The following is a 21,253-nucleotide window of genomic DNA, read 5'->3' as shown; positions in this document are numbered from 1 at the left end:
TAAACATGTTTCTATAGAGCAGGATAAAAGGTCAGCACAATCTCAAGGGCTGAAGGGCCTGTAATGGGCTGCGTTCTATGTTAAAAAGGAAACTCCCGAGAGCTACTTATTAAATCGGTACAGAGTTAATCTCGACACAACTGGCCTAGGGGTGGGGGAAGGAATATCAATCAGGGTTTCAGAGACCCCTTCTCTCTGTGGATACCCAGTGAGCAAATGCATGGTCATCACAAGGACTGCCTTGTAGGGCCAGCAGTCCCGTGCTCTTTTTTACTACACTGCAATCCAGATACCCAGGCTAATCGTCTGGAAATGAACGTTTAAATCCCGTGGTGGGATTGAAATCCTTGTCCAGAAGGCAGTATGCCTTAGTCTGATGTAAAAGATTCCACCGTCACAACTGAGTGCTGAGTAGAGCTGAAAGTTCAAAATCCCCCCACAACAGCACAAAAAACATTATGGGTTAAAAGAGATGGAGTCTAAAGATTAGCCATGTAACAATGGCCAATTCCTCTTCCTAAAACACATGAAGAGTTCAGGATGGCAACTGCAGCTCATCACCTCCCTGAGCACAGGATGAGTTCTCCCACTGGTAAACCACCCCACCAATATATACACAGCAGCATCCGCAGGAGGGAGACCTCTGTACCTGCAGCTCACTTGCGATGCACTCCCAGTCCACACAGCCGTGCTTCTCTGCAATCTCAATCAGGCTCTGCACCTCTTCCTTACTCCACTCTGCTTGGTTAATACTTGGATGTTCAGAATTCTGCCAGAGGTTTTTAATATCTTCAGACTTGCGACTGCCATCAAACTGGAAACACAAACGAGCATTCTGTCATCACTATCTAAAAGATAGAATCTTTACAGTGTAGAAGTTGGCCATTCAGTCCACTGTCTCTGTAACAATTCTATTCCCAGAAGGTGCCAGGTTCAATCCCTGCTCTGACCAACTCAACATAACAGCATTCATCCAAACCACGGAGGGGGGGGAAAAGGAATCAGCCACACCCACCCTTCTTCATAGATGCCTTGTACATTATACTCAACCAACATTCATGGTAACGTTCCAGATACAAATCCCACTGCAAGAGTGAGTTTTATTAACAATGATCACAAAAATGCAGGAACATTGTAAAACAAATCCACTATCATTATAAAATATAGAACAATTCCAGCGCAGTACAGGCCCTTTGGCCCTCGATGATGTGCTGACCTGTGAAACCAAGCTAAAGCCCATTGAACCGACACTATTCCATTTTCATCCAGATGTCTATCCAACGACCATTTAAATGCCCTTAAAGTTGGTGAGCCTACAACTATTGCAGGCAGTGTGTTCCATACCCATACTGTGCTGAGTAAAGAGACGACTTCTGATATCTGACCTATATCTATCACCCTTCAATTTAAAGCTATGTCCCCTTGTGCTAGATATCATCACCCGAGGAAAAAGGCTCTCCCTGCCCACCCTATCTAACCCTCTGATCATCTTTATGTCAAAGTCACCTCACAACCTTCTTCTCAAACAAAAACAGCCTGAAGTCCCTCAGCCTTCCCTCCATGCCAGGCAACATCCCAGTAAATCTCCTCTGAACCCTTTCCAAAGCTTCCACATAATACGGTGACCAGAACATTACGAAATACTCCAAGTGTGGCCACAACAGAGTTTTGTACAGCTGCTGTATGACCTCATGGTTCTGAAACTCAATCCCTCTACCAATAAAAGCTAACACACACTATGCCTTCTTCACAACCCAACAACCTGGGTGGCAAATTTGAGGGATCTATGTACGTGGACACCAAGATCTCTCTGCTCATTGACACTATCAAGAATCTTATCACGAGCCCAGTACTCTCGATTCCTGTTACTCCTTCCAAAGTGAATCACCTCACACTTTTCCGCGTTAAACTCCATTTGCCACCGCTCAGCCCAGCTCTGCAGCTGCAACCTACAAGATCCTTCGGCTCTATCCACAACTCTACCAACCTTAGTGTCATCTGCAAATTTACTCACCCATCCGTCTACGCCCCCATCCAGGTCATTTATAAAAATGACAAACAGCAGTGGCCGCAAAGCAGATCCTTGCTGTACCCCACTAGTAACTGAATTCCAGGATGAACATTTCCCATCAACCACCACCCTGCTGCTTTCAGCTAGCCCATCTCTGATCCAAACCGCTAAATCACCCTCAATGCCACGCCTCCGCATTTTATGCAATAGGCTACCATGGGGAACCTTATCAAACACCTTACTGAAATCCATGTACACATCAACCGCAGGGGGTCTGGCCTAACTTGACTCCAGATACAAAGAAATGTGTTTAATTCTTATAAAAGCAAAATACTAAAGAAGCTGGAACTCCCATCAAGAGAGTGCTGGAGAAAGTTTGGCAGGCCTGGCTGTATCAGTGGGGAGGGAAGCAGGCTTAATACTGGAGTCCTATATGACAGGATGGGACGATGGCTCTTACGATACAGCAGTAGGCCCACAATTGGAGATTCTTCTTCCAAACTAAGAACCACACTGCACCCAAAATGTTAAGTCCATTTCCCACCTCATGGATACAGCCAGATCTACTGAGGTGCTCCATCACAGTTTGTGGTAATTTCTAACAGTCTTTGAAATGGTCAAGCCAACCAGTTGTATCGATCCATTGCAGAATGCACCGTGAGGTGCCCTACAGCATTCAAGGTGGGAACCACTGGTTTCTGGGAACCTCCCAGGATTTAGTCAAAACACGGCTGGTTTGAAAGGGGAGTGAGTAAATAGATCTGGTTTGAACTGCCTGCCAGGAATCCATCAGCTCAGCAGAATTCAAACTGTCCCTTGTTGTTTTGACAGAGCAACGGTATGAGTCTGTACAAATACAAGACATTAGTTTCTCAATGGGCAGGTATGGCAGTCTTAGTGGTAACATTACTGGAGGCGAGCCTTGAGGCTTGGACTAATACCCTGGAAAAAAGGCTCCAAATCTCACCATGGGAACTGGGGAGATTGAACTGTTAGTTACAGGCAAATAAATCTGGGATAAAAACCTAGTATCAGTAATGGTGACAATGAAACTACAGGACTGTCATAAACATTGGACAGTCACTAAGCTGCCATTCTTACAAGGCCTGACTCACATGTGATTCCAGAGCCACTTCCGTAACCATCAAGCCGCTGGAGTTAAAGTGATAATTCACCACCACAATCTGAAAGGGCAACTAGAAATAGGCAGTAAGTGCTGGCCCAGCCTACATCCTCAAACTAAGTACACCCAGCAACTGGCTCCCAAATGGAAAGATGATCCATTGGGTACTTGCTGCCCTGTCTGTAAACTGGAAGGTAGCCAAGGCCATCAGTGAAATGTCTCAACCCGAAGTCACTGCGTTCAGTCGAGGCCCAGTAGAACGGGAGTAACAGGGAGAGACAAAATAATCTAACACCAAGCAGATGAAAAGTTAACATACTTACATCAATATTGGCAATCTTGATCCAGTCGTGGTCATCAAACCTATTTCCCAACAACTGGCGTTGCGTCATCTGGCTATAAGAAAGTTAAGGAGTAACACTCTTTTATAAAGCACAGTTTGAGTTACTAGCAATGCTCAAAGTCACTGAGCTGCAAGTACTCGTTTCCCAATTTCAGGCTTCAAATTGCAGAAACATACAGGTCACCACGTGATAACAGTTTCACTCCATCACCTTAATTAAATAGAAGGGGTTGAATAAAGTCTTACTCAACTCTCGGCAGCCAGAATATTGGACCATTTTTAAAAACACGGCAAAGAATAACGATCCTAATACCCACAATGAGGCTGAAGTGTAATTGCTTAGCAGGCTAGCCCACTGTGGCAGCATAGTGCACGATCCAGGGTGAGCATTACTGACGCTGCGGCCTTACTGCTGTCAGGTTTAAAGGACATGCTGGAGAATCCTTTGAAGCTCCTGATAAAGATTCCCCTAACGTCCCCACCCTAAAGGGGGTGGGAGTGGTTTGAACTCTGCACATCCTAATTTGATCACCGAATGGTCTGCACTCAAAAGCAAACCTTTCAACCTCAACGCATTCCCATCAAATCAATCAATGAGAGCTGAATTTGGAGAAGGCAGCTCCAGAAACTCTGAAGCTGCAGTCTACAGCTTCTGCTGGTCATTAAAGTCTTTGACAAGTGGTGAATCTCATACAGTAAATACTTTATTACTAGAATATACGAGCAGCTCAAGCTACCTGTACTGAATATCATACATCAAGACACAATGCATTGGTTCCATGGTTAACTCCTGGCCCAGTAATGCCATCACAGGGATAGGAAGTGGCCATTCAGGTCCTTGGGCCTGTGCACCATCCTATCAGACACTGATCAGTTAGCTCCGCCTATCTGATGATGCTCCATTCCTATGGGCAGTGTCTCCACCCAACAGGCTTCACAATTAAGCCAAACCCCTGTGTTCTGCCCTTCCATTGGCCAAATGCACAGAACAAGCAGGAGTTCCCCAGCACTACTGGGAAGTTTAAATCAGGAAGGTGCATGTAATGTATACTGGCTTTGGAAGGAGTACTAAGTTAGTTTACAAAGAGGGCTCAAGTTCTATGGAGAGATTAGACAAATTAGGCCTGTTTTCTCTAGAATTTAAAAGATTATGGAGTGATCTGATTGAAGTCTCCAAGATATTAGCAGGAAGAGACAGGTAAATAACGATAAATCATGTCCACTAGTTGGGGATTCTAGAACGAGGGGCACAGTCTGAGAATGAGGGCCAGACCATTCAGGAGAGATGTCAGGAAACACTTCCACACACAAAGGGTGGGAGAGGTTTGGAACTCTTTTCCACAAATGGCAGTAGGTGCTGGATCAGCTGTTAACCTTATCTACCTTTAGATACATAAATACCTTTGCTTAACAAATGTTAAGTGATATGGTCCAAAGGTGATTTTATGGAGTTAGGCCAAAGATCAGCCATGATTGCACTGAACAATGGAACAGGTTCAAGGGGCTGAATGGCCTACACCTGTTCCAATGCCCAAAACACTGCTCTCCCAACTTTAATCAAGATAAAATAAAACAGATGCTAGAATACCCTAACAGCAGCCTGTGTTAAATAAAAATCAGTGCTGTTCTGGGAAGATTCTAGTCAAAGCGCTCATCCTAATCTGAAGCTGCTCAGTATTCTCGGTGGTACCTCCAGCTGACTGCTTTAGAAAGGCACTGGCTTTCACTATAAACAGGACACAAAGATCGACAACAGATCAATCAAGAATAAAAAAAAGTTTTAAAAACACACAAGGAAACATTTTTCAGGAGACTTCAAAATATGCCACAAAATAATAAAACAAAAGTCACCATCTTTAGGAAGTGAGCATATAACTGAACGTTTGGTACTCATTACATACGATGCCAAATCTTGTGGCTCCTGTGAATGAGATAGATCCTAAGGCTAATTGGAAGGAGGAGATCGCTCCAGGTTTGGGCAATATCCGGTCTCCTGGCTCACACCAGCATTTAGGATTCATCTTACTACTGCGCTCACAAAACAGCAAGCTTTCCTTTGGGAGAGGACTGAACAGAAACACCCCAGACGTTAAATATCACAAACAGAACAAATTAGGATTAATTAATCTCAGAGTGTGGCCAAAACCTCTGTTGGATGTCGATGAACCTTCAAACTAGTTTACATCAGCTATACAGAATGAACGTGAGCAACCAGATCAACATGCACTTCTCTCACAATCAAGGCCAGAGCAGGAGTGAATCAGAGAAGCTCTCCCACAAGGTTCAGACCCAGCATTAGAATAAAACAGAATGTGCATTGGTTAAGGAGGAGAATTGTTGCTCAATGAGATACTCTGCTAAAAATGCCTGTTGGCAGGAAGGTTATCTCACTTGATGTTGTCCATTTCTCGATTGGTCTCTCCGATTTGTTTCATCAACATCTCTTTCTCCGTTTCATCGCGGGACAGTTCCATCTTCTTGTTTAGATATTCGAGCCTAGAAGTATAAAGGGATAATTCTAGTGTACGTCCTGACCTGTTGCTGAGACCAGTCAGGGCATTAGCTGCTGACAGGCCAGTGATCCCTGTTGGTCAGCAAACAGCCTTGGGCACAGCCTTAGAATAGAGGGGGTCAATTTAAAATCAGAAAGGAGGAGACATTTCTTCATGCTCACCATGCAGTGCTTTCTCCCCAGTCAAATCAAAATATTCCAGCACCCATGACACAACTCAGCCCCTCCCTATTCTGCATTTGCCAGGAGGCCACCTTTGAATTCAGGCTGTCTCCAGTGAATAAGAAAATGCTCCTCTCACTCGGATGTATCAAGGTTCGAATCATGCTGTGCCCCTCCCTCCATCCTTTTTCAAAGTATCAGCTCCATATTGAGAACATATTGCATTTAAAAAGCATGCTTCATGTATCCAGAACATCCCAAGGCACCACATAGCATCAGAATCAAATGAAGGAGGAACTAGAGATTTTAAAATCAAGCAATGTTCAAAACAAAGCCATAACCACTTGAAACATCCAAGTGGGTCTATAAGCACAGGGGAGGCAGAGAATGAGCAGAATTGCTACAGATTAGAACCCAGGGGGCAGGCTGCTGGAGAATGTCAAGTTTATAAGAGGGTAGATGGAGGGACAGGAGATGAATTGTACCATAAGTGAGCAAGGAGCAGGAGGAGATGATGCAGGGAAGGGAGGGAGGGAGGGAGGGAGGATAACTTTGTGCCAGAACATTGTGTTAAAAACAAACAGTACACAGTCACAGCCATCTCCACTCCCTCAAACACACATTGGTACAGAGAGAAGGCAGGGCCTCTGATTTCATCACTGCTTCACAGACTCTCAGATTGTGCTCAGTTTAAAAGATTACCTTAAGAGTTTGGGCTGCAGCAGCCTCTGCATCGCGTCACTTGCGATTGAGAGCCTTAACTTTTCCTTTTCTTTCTGTTTCCCTGTGAAAAAGGCAAACATTAAACACCTCACCCAGAAGCGGAGACACTCTTTTGTGATGGTTCATTGGGTCCTTTAAAACTCAGTTGGAACCACTCTCACACCCACTTTACCAGTCACTGGGAGACAATGAGTGACACACACAGGATATCAGACTTCAGTTTGCCTCAGACTCCCAGGGAGGGAGACACAGAGACATTATCTATGTCTGCGGTTTTCCTTTTCTGATCCATGACAGACACATTCAAGAAGAAACGCTCTCAAACTCTTTCCTCAACAAGTGGCTGACAACTTATTAAAACAGCAAGCTGGAAGCATCACAGGTGAATACTGTATAAAGCTGTCAGTCTGTCACACCACTTCATAAAAGAGCCTGGCCATGATTTTGCCTCAGTTTCTCAGTAGGTGAGTGGGATAGTTTTAAGGGTTATTTTTTTCAAATGTATGATTTTAATTTGATTTAGCAAGTAACTTTTAGTTGACAAGTTTTGTTCTAGCTTTAAAATAGGGACATCGAAGTTCTGAACAGATCCAGCTAGTTAATCGCCTGGTTAAAACTGGTTTTCAGAAACTCAAAGGCTGTTCCTTTTAACATTTGATGAAAATAGGCCTCTTCAGTGCTTTCTGGGCACACCCAAAAAGGTTCTCAGTGCAGGAGAGTATAAAGTGGGAGAGTTCAGTGAAGGAGGAACTTTGTCTACGTTTTGTCAGTCTCTAGTAATTGGATCTTACTTTGTTCTGAGGATGATGATGATTGGCAAGTAACAGGCAAGCAATTCCATTTATTCTAATTGCAATGTATAGAACATAAAGTTACAGTATGGTAGATCAGCTGAGGGAGTAGGGTGTATACATTCTGCTGTATGTAGAGATTTTTAAATCCCAGTAACAAAGGGGATGGAGTGTGGGAGAAAGGCTTCAAGGTGGACATAAGCTGTGAACATACTGAATGGTTCAGCAGGTTCAATGGTCCAGCTGGTCTACTCCTGTTCCTGTGTTCCTATATTTCTATCGCAAAATAAATTATTCTGCATTTTTAATACTGTAACACGGCCAAGGAGATTAACAGGAGCATGAGCAGGCAAAGTGTGAAACACACAATACTCATTAGGACAGGTGACCAAGCATTCAGTCAAGGAAAGAAGCTCAGGATTGTAAAGGGGAGGGAAGCAAAAGGGATTGCGTGTGCACACACACAATCTTGGAAGAGAATTCTACAGCTGAGGACCCAAATGGCTTTCAATCTCCATCACTCCAGCAGAGGGCAGAACTGGAGACAATACTTCCTCAACCAGGAAACATGAAGGCAGAGGTAGATGGATGCTTGATTACCAAGGGGATAAAAGATTAGACTGAGCACTTATTCACGTGCCTTACTCGTGTGCAATACTTACAACTTGTAATTAAAAATTCATCAAAGGATTTGATGCCTTGCGTAGCCTTTTCCTTTGTGTCCTGGTTTGCTGGTGGGCCCTGATCACAAAGAGACAGAGAGAGTGTAAGCAGACATTTTAAATATTGACCTAAAGAAACCCAGGTGTCATTTGCCAATTGATGGGAATGATGCAGGAATGTGCAATATTAAACCTCAATCATCGCCCAGATAGAAACTGTTTGACATCGAGGCAGAATGAGACTGAAGTCATTATCCCGCTGGGTTCAGATTCTCTTCTCTGATGTTAATGATCAAATAATTAGGTTTTAAGAACACAAGGAAACAGGTGTAGGCCATTCAGCCCTTCAAATCTACTCCAAAATCTAAGTAATCGCGGCTGATCATCTACATTAGCCGTCCCTTCCTAATCCTGATCCATCCTCCGACAGGCAGGACTTCCAGTTTGCAGATTCCAACAATGTACTAAATCAGTGAAAGGGGCCACTTCTCCCTTGTTTAAAAAAAAGTTAAAAACATTGAACTTTTGGTGTGAATTGCTAGGGAACCTGCACAAGTTCTCTTCAGTGCAGTGCTGGGAAAGTAGAGCCGGTCAGGCAGTATCCGAGGAGCAGGAGAGGCGATGTTTCAAGCACAAGCTCCTCTGCTTTCCCAGCACCACATTCTTGACTCTGATCACCAGCATCTGCAGACCTCACTTTCTCCTATATGTGCTCTTCACACCAGATAGGAGAGAGGATAGATCTGATAGTATCTAATAAACAGCTGACACAGCTAAATCCTGTTTAGGATAAATTGTCAAACTCAACAATACTCACCAGGCCAGTGACTTTATCCTTGAAATATGGTTTCAGGAAGTGCCCCAGGTACAAAGTGGGAAATGGATTCTTTGTTGACTTTGCTTTCTCCACCCCATGTCCAGCCAGGTCAGACATGATTTCAGACTGCAGGAGAGAAGAACACACCTTATAGTCACTCCCAGAGCAGATGCATCCCCTGAACATAGCCACCAAACCTCACAAAGAATTTCAAAATGATACGTGGATAGGCCCAGCAACAAGAGGCCAGGCAGTTTAACCTTAGTCGGAGGAAAATTTTTCTCAACAATAATCCAAGACAAAATTAACACTTGCTTAGACAGATGTGGATTAATTCAGGAAAGCCATCATGGCTTTAAGAGCAAATTGTGTTTAGGTGACTGCTGATGAGGTGACAGAGGGTGGATAAGAGTGATGCAGTTGTGTGACATACAGAAAGGAATCTGCCTAAGTGCCACACTGCCTTACTTCAGTTGTTGGTAAAGTGTTGGGAAACATTATAAGAGATAGGATTTATAACCATCTAGAAAAGAATAATTTGATTAGGGATAGTCAGCACGGTTTTGTGAAGAGTAGGTCGTGCCTCACAAACCTTATTGAGTTCTTTGAGAAGGTGACCAAACAGGTAGATGAGAGTAAACCGGTTGATGTGGTGTATATGGATTTCAGCCAGGCGTTCCACAAGGTTCCCCACAGTAGGCTATTGTACAAAATGCAGAGGAATGGGATTGCAAGAGATATCGCAGTTTGGATCAGTAATTGGCTTGCTGCAAGAAGACAGAGGGTGGTGGTTGATGGGAAATGTTCATCCTGGAGTCCAGTTACTAGTGGAGTACCGCAAGGGTCGGTGTTGGGTCCACTGCTGTTCATTTTTATAAATGACCTGGATGAGGGCGTAGAAGGGTGGGTTAGTAAATTTACAGACGACACTAAGGTCGGTGGAATTGGGGATAGTGACGAAGGATGTAGTAGGTTACAGAGAGACATAGATAAGCTGCAGAGCTGGGCTGAGAGGTGGCAAATGGAGTTTAATGTGGACAAGTGTGAAATGATTCACTTTGGTCGGAGTAACGGGAATGCAAAGTACTGGGCTAATGGTAAGATTCTTGGTAGTGTAGCTGAGCAGAGAGATCTCGGTGTCCAGGTACACAGATCCTTGAAAGTTGCCACCCCAGGTTGACAAGGTTGTTAAGAAGGCATACAGTGTTTTAGCTTTTATTAATAGAGGGATTGAGTTCCGGAACCATGAGGTTATGCTACAGCTGTACAAAACTCTGGTGCAGCCGCAGTTGGAGTATTGTGTACAGTTCTGGTCACCACATTATAAGGAAGTGGAAGCTTTGGAAAGGGTTCAGAGGAGATTTACTAGGATGTTGCCTGGTATGGAGGGAAGGTCTTACGAGGAAAGGCTGAGGGACTTGAGACTGTTTTTGTTAGAGAGAAGAAGGTTGAGAGGTGACTTTATAGAGACATATAAGATAATCAGAGTGTTGGATAGGGTGGACAGGGAGAGCCTTTTTACAAGAATGGTGACGGCGAGCATGAGGGGGCATAGCTTTAAATTGAGGGGTGATAGATATAGGACAGATGTCAGAGGTAGTTTCTTTACTCAGAGAGTAGTAAGGGTATGGAATGCTTTGCCTGCAACAGTAGTAGATTCACCAACTTTAAGTACATTTAAGTCGTCATTGGACAAGCATATGGACATACATGGAATAGTGTAGGTTAGATGGGCTTCAGATTGGTATGACAGGTCGGCACAACATCGAGGGCCGAAGGGCCTGTACTGCGCTGTAATATTCTATGTTCTAAGTGATTCATTTAGGTTGGAATAATGAGGAGGGGTAACTTCAAGAATACAATTCTGAAGGGGTGCAGACACAGAGGGGAGCCTGGGTGATCCACCCAAAAGGGCAGGATAGCTTGAGAAAGTGGTTCGTAGGATTTATAAAAGTAGAGGAATAAAGCACAAAATCAAGGAAATTATGGCTTTTTAAAATAAATCACTATATCAGTCTCAAAGAGAAAATGGATTCTAATTCTGAGCACCAAACTTTCAGAAGAATATGAAGGCTTTAGAAAAGTAGTGATTCCAGAGAGTTCAGTTACATAGACATACTGGACAATCTGGGACTGCTCTCCTCAGAGAACTGGAGGTGGAGCGGAGCTCAGAGAGATGGTGATCACAAGGGATGTGATAGTGTTAATAAAAAGAAACTGTCCCCTTGGGCTGAAGGATAAAGAACCAGAAGGCACTGGTTTACGGTAACTGGTAAAAGTATACACAAATGTGACCAGATGAAAAAGCTGCTTTTAAAAGCAGCCGAATAGTTAGGGTCTGACTGGAATATACTGAGAGTGTGGTAGAGTAGGTTCAAATTGAACTTTCTAAAAGGAACTGGACAGTTATCTGACCAGTGGGGTGTTACAGGAAACAGGTGCACAAGTGAGTTACTCTTGCAGGGAACTGCACTGACAATGGTCTGAACAACATCTCTCTGTGCTGTAACCTTCTACTGGCCTGTGTTTAGGTGCAGCAAGGAACGTCACCAAAATAGAATTCAAACTCGGGTCAAGTGCAGGAGGATCAGTTGTATTTTTGAATATTGACGATGAAGTGGTGAACTAATCAAACCATTTCTTCCACTGAAGTTCCAAAACAAAGGGGCTGAACCATCAGATACAAGGAAGATAGATCAGGGTGATGACAAGAAGCATTTCCTCTCACAAAGGATCATGGAAATCCAAATCAATTCCTAAAACAAACAAATGAAACCAAACCTAATTCTAATTCAACAGTGGGGGGTAAATGGTAGTGAAATACTGAAAGAAGCTCAGCTCCAAGATCCATTCAGTGAGGATGTGGATAAATTGGGCAGAGTGATGGGGAACTGGAAATATCAATCACTCCCATCTCAGTTTCTCTGGTCAGGACAGGCACAGGCAGCTGTGCAGACATTTCCTGTTGCTGCTTCGCTTTCAGAGTTAGGAAACCACTAGCAGCTCCATTATATAAAAGGGGCTGGAGAAACGCATGAGCTTCACTATCCAAGGACTCCTTCCCTTTGCTAATCACCCCTACACCTTCCCCAAATAAAGTACAAAACCCAGACAGTCACCTGTTGCTCCTTATTATGGGCGAGCAGCAGCTCAAGGTCCTGCAGCTTCTCCACAATCACTTCCTGATACACCAGGTTCATCTGCAGGCAGGTCTCAGGGTCCTCAGGAAGCTCATCTCCATCATCATCCATACCACTGTCTGCGAGCTGAGGCACTTGGTCTCTGGCAAAAGCCTGCTCCCAAACATAAACCAGATGTTACTCCTTTCATCTTCTCTCTCTGATCTAAACAGTCTTAAAACAAAGGCTAGGAAAGCACCCACAGATATTCTGGATGTAGGTTTGCTCGCTGAGCTGGAAGGTTCATTCTCAGACATTTCGTCACCATACTCACTAACATCTTCAGTGAGCCTCCGGGTGAAGCACTGATGTTTCCTGCTTTCTATTTATGTGTTTCAATGGGGTCCAAGTCGATGTGTTTGTTGATGGCGTTCCAACTGGAACTCTATGCTTCTAGGAATTCTTATGCATCTCTCTGTTTGGCTTGTCCTAGGATGGATGTGTTGTCCCAGTCAAAGTGGTGTCCTTCCTTATCCATAGTTTACAAAATACTGTGGAAGGACTAAAACACTACATTGGACAAACAGGCAGAAAACTAGCCACCAGGATACATGAACGTCAACTAGCCACAAAACGACATGACCCTCTCTCACTAGTATCCTTACGTATAGATAAGGAAGGACACCACTTCGACTGGGACAACACATCCATCCTAGGACAAGCCAAACAGAGACACGCACGAGAATTCCTAGAAGTCTGGCATTCCAACCGGAACTCTTATCAACAAACACATTGACTTGGACCCCATTTACCACCCCCGAGAAAAAGAACCGGAAATGACGTCTCAGTCGGAAATGACATCACCAACCCAAAGAAACCCAAGCATATAAATAGAAAGCAGGAAACATCAGCACTTTGTCCGGAGACTCGCTGACAATGTTACCTAGTATGATGACGAAACATCTGAAAATGAACCTTCCAGCTCAGTGAGCAAACCTACATCCAGAACCTCAACCTGAGCTACAAATCTTCTCAAAACTCACTAATCTATGGATATTATTTGTACAGATACTGTATGAGAGAGTAGAACACACAAATACTGTTAATATGACAGATCAGTTATAAAGAGGAAGTCAGGGAACAAAAAAGGTTTATGGTCATGAAAACTTCATAACTGCAGGTTATCTCAAACATTTTTACCAGCCAATGATGTTTTTGAATGTCACTACTGTGTTGTAATGTTGCACATAAGAGCAGGAGTGAAGCAGAATGCTCTCTGACTGGAGAGGTGAGACCAGGAATGTTCCTAAGGGAGCCATACAGCAGCCTCAGCTTTCTGTCATACCAGGTAATGACTGGAATGTCGATGATAAATCAGGACTGCATAGGTGACACAGCTTTTCAGATCACATCCCACATTTCTCCCAGTTTCAGCAATGTCACTTTTCTCGATTGCAGGAGGGCAAATCTTTCACAGTCGCCTGAAAATCACCCCTCAGTCCGAGCATTCCAACACAGACTTCTCCACTGAGGAAGACCTCACCAAATTCCTGTCTTTCAATACAGCACAGTCCTGGCGATTTAGAATTCTGCAGATTCCTTTAAAATGATTCGGTTGGCCCTGGTAGGATGGTTTTACCACAGAAAGCTTTCCTTCCCCTCTCTCCCATTTCTTACACAACAGTGGAGGCTTCTTCCGAGTGGGGTCCCAGTTTGTCTCCTGTGTCTCAACAGTAGTGGGTCCTCATTGCTTTATGTTTCACCAAGCTGCCTCAGCAGGTTTCAGTTTAGATTTTAACACTGTTTCCTTTGGTAATTTTGTTGAGCCAATCCTGCTTTCACTGCTCTAAGAGCTTCAGTCAGATTATATCAACATCCAACATTCAGCTCAAAGCATTTACCTCCATTTTGCTCTTTTATTTAATTATTTGGTTCCATTTCAGATTACCATCCACATTATAACAATCCCATTACAGACTGATAACTTTTTAAAAAAGTTACAATGGATTTCCCAACAACCAACTAAACAACCAAAGGACAAGTTTCAATCCCATGACTTTTACTGCAACAAATAAACTAAAATGATTGTAGCATAAACATTACACAAGAGGCAGTTAATCAAAGAATCATAGAATCCCAGTGTGAAAGTTGACCATTTGGGCCATTGAATTACCCTGACCCTCTATTACCCTAACACTACTATTATAGGACAAGCCAAACAGAGAACAGCCAGGGAATTCCTAGAGGCATGGCACTCATCCACAGATTCAATCAATAAGCACATCAACCTGGACCCAATATACCGACCACTGCAACGGACAGCTGGAACTGACAACCGGAAGCGGCAGAGACAAACCACTATAAATGCCGGAGGAAAGATCACAGAAGCGCTTCACAGGAGGCACCCAAGCACTGAGGATGTCACCTAGACAGGGGACGAAACGTCTGCAACACAAATTCCCAGCTCGGCGAACAGAACTACAACATTTTTCTGGGTGGTTAACCCACCTAGCCAGCACATCCCTGGACACTATGGGCAATTTAGCATGTCCGATCCACCTAACCTGCTCGTCTTTGGACTGTGAGAGGAAACCCACACAGACTCAGGGAGAATCTGAAAAATCAACACAGTCACTCGAGGCTGGAATGAAACCCAGGTCCCTGGTGCTGTCAAGCTGCCTTGCTAGTCACAAATACAACAAAATGTGGGGGAAGAAAATGAAGTTTTGCATTCTATCCATGACATCACCTCACTTAAAGGTGCTCTCTTGAAACACTGCCTTACAAACTCCCATAGCACTTGCATTTAGAGTTTAGATGTTCCCAGAGTCCAGAAGCCCCTGGCAGTTGCTTGAAGCCAGCCAGACCCTGTACAAGCTGGTGCAGTACACTTGGGAGGGGGACAGCTCAGGAACAATAAAAATGCTTACCAAAGAAATCCCTTCGCCTTCACCATCTGGCTCCTCATCACTCTCTGGCAAGAAGAAGACAGATTGTTACTCAGTAATAGCTGCAGGCCAGAATGAAACTAAATATATTAAGAGGCAATTGCATGATACTAAACACAATAAGCTCTTGTATTCAAGAAACGTCACTACCATGCTATCAATATACGGTGTGTGGGCGATAACCTCCAAGTTTGACGATGACTTTAAATTTGGAAGAATTGCAAACTTAGGAGGACAATTTGGAATTTCAAAAAGACATTTCAAGTTAGAGAGAGGGCAGCTGGGGTAACCCTAACTTTAACAAGGCCCTGCAGAGAAGACTGGTTAGGGAGGCTGGCTCACATGGGATCCACAAAGAGCCAGTCAATCGGACATAAAATTGGCCTGATGGGAGGAGACAGGGTGGTGGGAGAGTGTTGTTGCTCTGACTGCAGGCCTGTGACCAGCAATGTGCAGCAAGGACTGGTACTGGGGTCACTGCTGTTCATCATTTATATCAATGATTTGATGAGAATATGGGAAACGGGGTTAATAGGTTTGTGGATGACACCAGTGGACAGTGAAGGCCATCTAAGAGTGCAACGGGATCTTTATCAACTGGACCTGTGGGCTGAGCAATGACAGATGGAATGAGGTTTAGATAAATTAGGTGCTGCATTTTGTTAAGACAAACAAAGGCAGGATGTACACACTTAATGATAAGGCCGTAGGGTGTGTTGTCAAACAGATAGACATAGGGGTGCAAGTACATAGTTCTTTGAAAGTGGCGGCACAGGTAGATAGGGTGGTGAAGAAGTCATTTGGCATGCTAGCCTTCATTGCTCAGGGCACTCAGTACAGGATTTGGGACAGTGTGTCACATTGTAGAGGGCAACATTTGGGGCACTGTGCACAATTCTGGTCACCCTGCTATAGGAAGGATGTTGTTAAATTGGAAAAGGTGCAAGATAGACTTACAAGGATGTTAGCCAGAGTGGAAGGTTTGTGTTATAAGGAGAGGTTGAATAGGCTAAGACTTTTTTGGCCCCTGCAGGGTCACAGGCTGAAGAACAACCTTATAGAGGTTTATAAAATCATGAGGGGCATGGATAAGATGAATAGCTAAGATCTTTTCCCTCAGAGAGGAGAGTCCAAAACCAGACCACATTGGTTTAAGGTGAGAGGAAAAGTATTTAATGGGGATCTGAGGGGCAACTTTTTTCACACTGAGGGGGGTGCGTATATGGAACAAACTGCCAGAGGAAGTGGCAGAGGGGAGTACAATTACATCATTTGAAACATTTGAACAGTTACATGGATAGGAAAGGTACAAACGGATGTGGACTAAATGCAGGCAAATGGAACCAGTTCAATTGAGGATATCGAGTCAGCATGGATGAGTTGGGCTGAAGGGTCGGTTTCCTTGCTGTATGACTCTAAGAGCGATGCATTTTGGTCTGAAAACAGCGAAAGATGATATAAAATAGGGAACGTCATTCTAAAGGAGGGTGCAGGAGCAGGTGTGGACGTGTATGTCATTGAAGGTGGCAGGGCCATGTGGAGAGAGCAGTAAATAAGGTGCACACAGTGGTCTCAGCTTTTTTATTAAACACAGGGTATGGAGCTGGGGGCTGATGTTGAACTATTACAAGACCATGTTAGACTTCAGCTGGAGTATTGTGTAAGATGTCGGCACATTATGAATACAGTGGACAGCGTGCAGAAAGAGTTCACAAAAAGTGACCAGGTATGAGAACATAGGAACAGCAGTAGGCCATTCAGCCCCTCAAACCTGTTTTGCCATTCAATGAGATTATTGCTGATCTGCGGCCTATCTCCATATAACTACTTTTGGTCCATATCCCTTAAATGTTTGGTTAATAAAAATTGAACCATCTTTAAATTTAAAATTTACAACTGATCCATCAACCAATGTGGAACCTTTCGTTTGTAGAAGTGCTTCCTAACATCTCCCCGGCTCTTATCTTTTAACAAGGCCCCCGAGCTCTGGAATCTCTCAGCAGTGCTCAGTTTCTTTTTTCATCTACCCTGTCTTTCCCTTTAATATTTGAAGTCTTTAATCATATCACACTGCAGCCTTTTAATTTTAGAGAAAACAGATCTAATTTGTATAATCACACCCCATAACAACCTCTGAAGTCCACTTATCATTCTTGCAAACAGTAGGATTGATTGAGGAAATGTTTAATTTGATTTAGTGTTGTCACGTGTACAAAGACACAGTGAAAAACATTGTTTTAAGAACATATGAACTAGGAGCAGGAGTAGGCCATCTGGCCCTTCGACCCTACTCTGCCATTCAATAAGATCATGGCTGGTCTTTTCATGAGCTCAGCTCCACTTACCTGCCCGCTCACCATAACCCTTAATTCCTTCATTGTTCAAAAAAAAAATCTATCTTAGCTTTAAAAACATTTACTGAAATAGCGGCACTACTTCACTGGGCAGGGAATTCAATAGATTCATAGGCCTCTGGGTGAAGATCCTTCGCAATTCAGTGGGTTTTGTGTGCTCCACAGGCAGATCCACCATATAAAATGCATCAGGACAGCAGAACAGAGTGCAGAATACAGTGTTAGTGTGGCAGAGAGAGAGAGAGCTCAAAGTTCAAAAGTCTGATAACAGTGGGGGAGAAGCTGTTCATGAATCTGTTTGCACAATGGAAGAGACTACAGCTGAGTGGGAGGCATCTTAGATTATGTTAGTTACTTTCCCAAGGCAGCAGGAGTCAATGGATGCTTTGCGTGATGGATAGGGCAATGTTCATGAGTTTTCTTTGTGATGCAAGGCAGATGACAGGAGATCTGACCGAGGTCTAAAAATTATGAGGGGGTTGGTCAAATGCAAACAGAGTGAAGCTGCTTCTGCTTGTATAATCTAAGAAACTAGGAATGAGATGGCATAGAGTTAAGGTAAAATATAACCAACACAATGGTAAAGAGAGGGAAAACACTTTCACACTGAACAGCTCAGGAATGGAAGGCATTGCCTGGAAATGTGGAGGAAGGTTCAATCGAAGCATTCAAGAGAGCATTGAGTTTTTTTTTGGATTGTAGTGGTATGAAGGGATATAGGGAAAAGACAGGAGATTGGCACTCGATAGCAGGGCAAGTACAGACATAATGGGCCAAACGGCCTCCTTCCATATCATACAGATTCTGATAGGAGTCATACAGCATTGAAACAGACCCTTTGGTCCAGCCAGTCCCTTCGGTCTCTAATCCCAAATTAAACTAGTCCCACTTATCTGCACTTGGCCTATATCTCTCCAAACGTTTCTTATCTAAATGTCTTTTAAACATTGCAACCGTACCCACATCCACTTTCTCGAAGTTCATTCCACACAAGAGCCAGTGTAAAAAAAATTGCCCTTCATGTGTTTTTATAAATCTTTCTTCTTGCATCTTAAAATAATGCCCTTTAGCCTTGAAATTCCCACCCTAGGGGAAAACACCTACCAATCATCTTACCTACCTCTTGATTTTATAAACTTCTATTAAAGTCACCACTCAAACCTCCTATACTTCAGTGAAAAAGGCCCATTCAGCCTCTCCTTATAACGCAAACCTTCCATTCCTGCAACATCCTGGTAAATCTCTTCTGAACCCTCACCAGCTTAATAATATTCTTCCTGTAACAGGGCAGCCAAAACTGTACACAGTACTTCAGAAGAGGCCTCACCAACATCTTGTACAGCCTCAATTTAACATGGCCATGGATTAATAAAGGAGAAAGTGAGGTCTGCAGATGCTGGAGATCAAAGTTGAAACTTTATTGCTGGAACAGCACAGCAGGTCAGGCAGCATCCAGGGAACAGGAGGTTCGACGTTTCGGGCACAGGCCCTTCTTCAGGAATTCCAGCAATAAAGTTTCAACATGGATTAATAAAACACAGTAGAAACTTGTCCCAGTTTGTACCTTACCACTCTTACCCCAGGTATTACGGCTCAGAGAGAAGATTAAACATTCATACCCTGGTCAGAGACAACCAAATGTTTGCCAATACCAGGTCAGCGAATTCCAACTCATCACAGCCTTTGACTCTCAACCAAATTACACTGGCAATGATGATCCTCTCTTTGACCCACATCCGATCCAATAGTAACTGCTCCAAATACTGAGGACTGATGCAGCATCGTTTTAAAACTCTCCCTATAGTATTCCCACAAAAACGCTCAACACGAGCACCAGACCGTCCTCAATGAGCTCCACCTTCCAGCTCACCCCAATCACTGGGCACACTCTTGGCCTCTCATTCACCCAAAACGGCAGCAATACTATCCCAACCCCACCCCTCCCCCTCCCCTCACCCCAACCCCACGTCGCCGTCCCCAACCCCCTCACCCCAACCCCACCCCCTCCCCACGTCCCCAACCCCCACGACCCCCGTCCCCCAGCCCCTCACCAACTCAACCTCCCCCTCCCATCCCCACCGCTGACCGCCGGAGCGGTCCCCCTCCCCGTCCCCCTCCCCCTCCCCTCCCCCACGCGGTCCTCCCCCTCCCCCTCCCCCACGCGGTGCCCCCCGCCCGGGCACTGACCGCCGCCGCCGCCGCCGTGGAGCTCGGTGCCCGGCGCCACCCCCAGGCGCTGCTCCAGCTCCAGGATCTCCCGGCGGATCCGCTCCCTCTCCGCCTGCAGCGGGTCGCTGGGGCCAGCGGGGGGCTCGGGAACCCACATCCCGCTCAAACCACCGGGCACGTCCGCCATCTTGCGGTCTCCGAGGAAACGCCCGCTTCCGGTTCCGGGTTATCCCTGTCCCGCCCCTTCGCCGGGAATGACTTCCGGGTCAGGAGCACAGGGAGGAGCCAGAGTTGGTCAAAGTTAAACCTCACACACCATCAGGTTATACACCACAGGGTCAGGGTTAGTGTCAGTAACTAGAGGGACAGTGTGTATCACTAACAGGGTCAGTGTCAGTAACTAGAGGGACAGTGTGTATCACTAACAGGGACAGTGTCAGTAACTAGAGGGACAGTGTCTATCACTAACAGGGACAGTGTCAGTAACGAGAGGGACAGTGTGTATCACTAACAGGGACAGTGTCAGTAACTAGAGGGACAGTGTGTATCACTAACAGGGACAGTGTCAGTAACTAGAGGGACAGTGTGTATCACTAACAGGGACATTGACAGTAACTAGAGGGACAGTGTGTATCACTAACAGGGACAGTGTCAGTAACTAGAGGGACAGTGTGTATCACTAACAGGGACAGTGTCAGTAACTAGAGGGACAGTGTGTATCACTAACAGGGACAGTGTCAGTAACTAGAGGGACAGTGTGTATCACTAACAGGGACATTGACAGTAACTAGAGGGACAGTGTGTATCACTAACAGGGACAGTGTCAGTAACTAGAGGGACAGTGTGTATCACTAACAGGGTCATTGACAGTAACTAGAGGGACAGTGTGTATCACTAACAGGGACAGTGTCAGTAACTAGAGGGACAGTGTGTATCACTAACAGGGACAGTGTCAGTAACTAGAGGGACAGTGTGTATCACTAACAGGGACATTGACAGTAACTAGAGGGACAGTGTCTATCACTAACAGGGTCAGTGTCAGTAACTAGAGGGACAGTGTGTATCACTAACAGGGACATTGACAGTAACTAGAGGGACAGTGTGTATCACTAACAGGGACAGTGTCAGTAACTAGAGGGACAGTGTGTATCACTAACAGGGACAGTGTCAGTAACTAGAGGGACAGTGTGTATCACTAACAGGGACATTGACAGTAACTAGAGGGACAGTGTCTATCACTAACAGGGTCAGTGTCAGTAACTAGAGGGACAGTGTGTATCACTAACAGGGACATTGACAGTAACTAGAGGGACAGTGTGTATCACTAACAGGGACAGTGTCAGTAACTAGAGGGACAGTGTGTATCACTAACAGGGACAGTGTCAGTAACTAGAGGGACAGTGTGTATCACTAACAGGGACATTGACAGTAACTAGAGGGACAGTGTCTATCACTAACAGGGTCAGTGTCAGTAACTAGAGGGACAGTGTGTATCACTAACAGGGACATTGACAGTAAC

The 21,253-nt window shown here is 44.6% G+C and overlaps 1 protein-coding gene and 1 non-coding gene across 5 annotated transcripts in view; both read right to left on the bottom strand.

Annotated features, from left to right (window-relative positions):
• Nucleotides 1–19,921, bottom strand: part of snapc4 (small nuclear RNA activating complex, polypeptide 4) — a 46,747-nt gene extending 26,826 nt beyond the window's left edge. For 2 of the 4 annotated variants that reach the window (XM_087998164.1, XM_087998165.1), the window contains exons 1-9: nt 19,753–19,920; nt 15,194–15,237; nt 12,264–12,437; nt 9,145–9,270; nt 8,328–8,406; nt 6,854–6,935; nt 5,869–5,973; nt 3,458–3,530; nt 650–814 (exon numbers count right to left, since the gene is read on the bottom strand). In XM_087998164.1, coding sequence (XP_087854290.1) covers nt 650–814; nt 3,458–3,530; nt 5,869–5,973; nt 6,854–6,935; nt 8,328–8,406; nt 9,145–9,270; nt 12,264–12,437; nt 15,194–15,237; nt 19,753–19,891 — 987 coding nt within the window. In that variant the 5' untranslated portion in view covers nt 19,892–19,920. Of the gene's footprint in view, nt 1–649; nt 815–3,457; nt 3,531–5,830; nt 5,974–6,853; nt 6,936–8,327; nt 8,407–9,144; nt 9,271–12,263; nt 12,438–15,193; nt 15,238–19,752 lie in introns of those variants that run through there. The other 2 variants (XM_087998163.1, XM_043720634.2) reach the window with 2 other exon arrangements.
• On the bottom strand, nt 19,155–19,247 carry LOC122545015 (Z30 small nucleolar RNA). Its single transcript, XR_006310483.1, has one exon. It is a non-coding gene; the product is annotated as a Z30 small nucleolar RNA (small nucleolar RNA).
• Nucleotides 19,922–21,253: the final 1,332 nt, after the last annotated feature.

This window comes from Chiloscyllium plagiosum, unplaced genomic scaffold (assembly GCF_037043375.1).
Source record: "Chiloscyllium plagiosum isolate Xiang-an unplaced genomic scaffold, Cpla_swu_hap1 HiC_scaffold_21, whole genome shotgun sequence".
NCBI classification, from domain to species: domain Eukaryota; kingdom Metazoa; phylum Chordata; class Chondrichthyes; order Orectolobiformes; family Hemiscylliidae; genus Chiloscyllium; species Chiloscyllium plagiosum.
This window is presented reverse-complemented; position numbering and strand designations above follow the sequence as displayed.